This window comes from Rattus norvegicus, chromosome 17, assembly GCF_021556685.1.
Source record: "Rattus norvegicus strain SHRSP/BbbUtx chromosome 17, alternate assembly SHRSP_T2T, whole genome shotgun sequence".
NCBI lineage: Eukaryota > Metazoa > Chordata > Mammalia > Rodentia > Muridae > Rattus > Rattus norvegicus.
Window position 1 is genome coordinate 48,101,386 of NC_141550.1, and position 3,032 is coordinate 48,104,417.

The 3,032-nt window shown below is 40.6% G+C and overlaps 1 protein-coding gene across 1 annotated transcript; it reads right to left on the reverse strand.

Moving 5' to 3' along the window:
- Positions 1-646: 646 nt before the first annotated feature.
- Or2w6 (olfactory receptor family 2 subfamily W member 6) lies at positions 647-1,585 on the reverse strand. The gene has a single exon (NM_001000536.1). It carries the CDS (start codon positions 1,583-1,585, stop codon positions 647-649), a length of 939 nt encoding a protein of 312 aa, NP_001000536.1.
- Between the last annotated feature and the right edge of the window lie 1,447 nt (positions 1,586-3,032).

Genomic DNA, 3,032 nt, shown 5'->3' on the forward strand with positions numbered 1-3,032 from the left:
TGTATGGGAAGAGTGGAGAAATGAAACCAAATATTTGAAGCAAGAAGACCCCTCTGTCTTGGCATGACAGATTAAATATTAAAAAACCTTTCTCCTCTTAATCTTCCTTTACATGTGTTCTCCTTTACCCTCTCATGCTTGAAAGTCAACCATGAATCATTGAGGTCAATTATATATGTGACTAAAAACACACAAGCTCCATGAGTCAATTTTGGTGTTGGAGATATTAAAGTTAGATAACTGAATCATTTGTTTGGACTCTTGGTTATACATTTGGCACTAGAAAAGCACATTTGAATTTTCTAGGAAAAGAAAGATGAATGTTTCTTCTGTAGGACTACAAAAGCTCAATCTGTCATATTTGTTAAGGGCCCACTAGCAGTCATTGGATTTTAAAAGGTGTTGAAGCCATTCCTAGCTGGAATTTTGCAAGGATAGGTTATTGTTTTATCCAGGTTAGAACCCCTTGATGATGAATGCTAAGTTGGAGGAACTTGAAAGGACGCAATGGATTTCAGTATAAGAGGAGTATCATATTCTTTCAACCTATCCTCTCTCTTCTTCTGTAATCCTAGAGCATTCCTAGGCCTAACAGTACATAAGGAACATGGGTAAAAAGACAACACACAAATATGTTCATTCCGTGCTAGACTTCTATGCTCTCCTTTCCTATCACTTTCTTTATGGCCTCTTTGACATCTTTGTTTCTCAGAGTATAGATCAGGGGGTTAACACTAGGAGTGACTATGGTGTAGAAAAGAGTGAGAAACTTGCCCTGGTCCTGGGAGTAACTGTTTGCTGGCTGGAGGTACATGTATATGATGGTACCGTAGAAGAGAGAGACAACGATTAAGTGGGAACTGCAGGTGTTGAAGGCTTTCTTTCTCCCAGCAGCTGACTTGATCCTCAGCACTGCTCGGGCAATGTAACCATAGGAGATAAGGATGAGGATTAGAGGTGCCAAGATGATAAAAATCGCCAATGCAAAAGCCAGTGCCTCCAAGACCATAGTGTCCACACATGCCATGCCAATCAGGGCTGGCATTTCACAGAGAAAGTGGTCCACCTGCCTGTGTCCACAGCGGGGCAACATCAATGTCTGCGGTGCCATAATGAGAGAATTGCCAAAGCCACTCAACCATGCCACTGAAGCCAACTGCCCACAGAGACGAGGGTGCATGATGACTGTGTAGTGCAGGGGCTTGCAGACAGCAGCGTACCGGTCATACGCCATGACAGCCAGGAGGACACACTCCACCCCTCCCAATGCTAAGACAAAATACAGCTGGATGGCACAACCCACGTAGCTGATGGTCTTGTCTGGACCCCAGAGGTTATAGAGCATCTGTGGGATGGAGCCCGTGGTGAAACACATATCCAGGAATGAGAGGTTGGCCAGAAAGAAATACATGGGTGTGTGCAACCGGGAATCCAGAGCCGAAAGCAAGATGATGGTCATGTTGCCAAGAAGAGTGAACAGATAAAAGGAGAGAACTACCACGAAGAGGATGAGCTCTAAGTGAGGACGGTCAGAGAAGCCCACCAGGATGAAGCCTTCAAAAGAACTCGTGTTTTCCTTTTCCATTACTTGCAAGCATATGCTACCTAGAAGGAGCAAGACTAGTGTAGGTGATGACTGCAGATGTGATTTCTTAAAATAGTAAAGCCATACCTTTTCAGAAATGCTAGCTATCTGTCCTAAAGTTTCAATAGGCACTGATCTAAATCATTTTTGTCTAAAAAGTATCACATTTGAGTTTTTAAAAGCTCTGGCTTGTGATGTTTTGTCAATGTTTTTCATTACTGTTTTTCATCATCAGACTGTAAAACATTATTTACAAAAGGTGATTGACGCCAACCATGACAGTGCATGCTTGCTAGCTTAACAACTCAGTCACAGACAGAAGCAGAACAGGAGTTCAAAGTCAGAGAGTTGGAGGCAAGACTGAGCTCCAGAAAAACCTATCTGCAAAAAATGTCTGATTCTTTGTAAAGAAATCAGTACTCAAAAATTCCATCATTGTTAAAAATGGGGAAATATCAAATTGTCCTAGTAGTCTATACGCCATGGAAAGACTTAGGGCTTGTCCATAGATCAGAGACACAGACTTCCTTTCAGGTAAAATCTTCTGAAATCTGTTTCATTACTCCTGAGAAGTCTCAAATCCAATCCAAACCCAAGACGATAGAAGTAACAAAAAAAATGGTTGAAAAAAGCTTATCTTGTCATTAATCACATCTATACCTGCTAGTCCTATCCATCCTGCTGGATGAAAAGTGGCCTTAATATCCTGTCAGACAAGAACAACTCAGGTACATCACTACTTCCTCATCCTCTGTCCAGTTTTTCTGCTATGATAAAATATGAAAAAATCCTGGCTCATGTCACTATGATGTGGGATAGGTGACTCATAGAGAAAGCTTTTCCACAACGGTTAAAAAGACAAGAAAGGCCACAGAGCCCATTTTAGCTGGGTGAATTCTGAGCCTCCATTTGGCATTCTTTTTCTCCTCTTATGCTTTATATGTACAGGAATACCTTCTTCTAGGGAGTCTATACTGAATATTTCTTTATCTGTCCTGATTTTATAGCACTTGTGTCCTCCATAGTGCTTTATACTCTGAGGTTTGGGCTGTGGTTTTATGTCTTAGGACAAATATTCTATGAATACAAATTGACCAATAGTTGTTTTTTCACATTTTTCTAAACAGTTAGTAGAAAGCCATAGGACTATGACTTTATTAGAAGCCCATGTAGTTATTGAGTACACTAGAGCAAAAAAATATTTTGTCCATTAAACATTACCATATCCTGGAAATGAAATTTTATCAAAGTTAGAACCTGGCAGAGGTTACAATGAGTTTCTTTGGTCATAATTGGTTGATGTTATAATTTCAATAAACTTTGGGTAGACAGACAGTGCCTTGATAGCTGAGACCCAGTACTTAGGCTGAGGCCAGTAAGGCTTTTCTGCTTCCTCTTGTAAAACAAATTTAGAACATTACAAATAAACTTGGGGGAGGGGATGCAT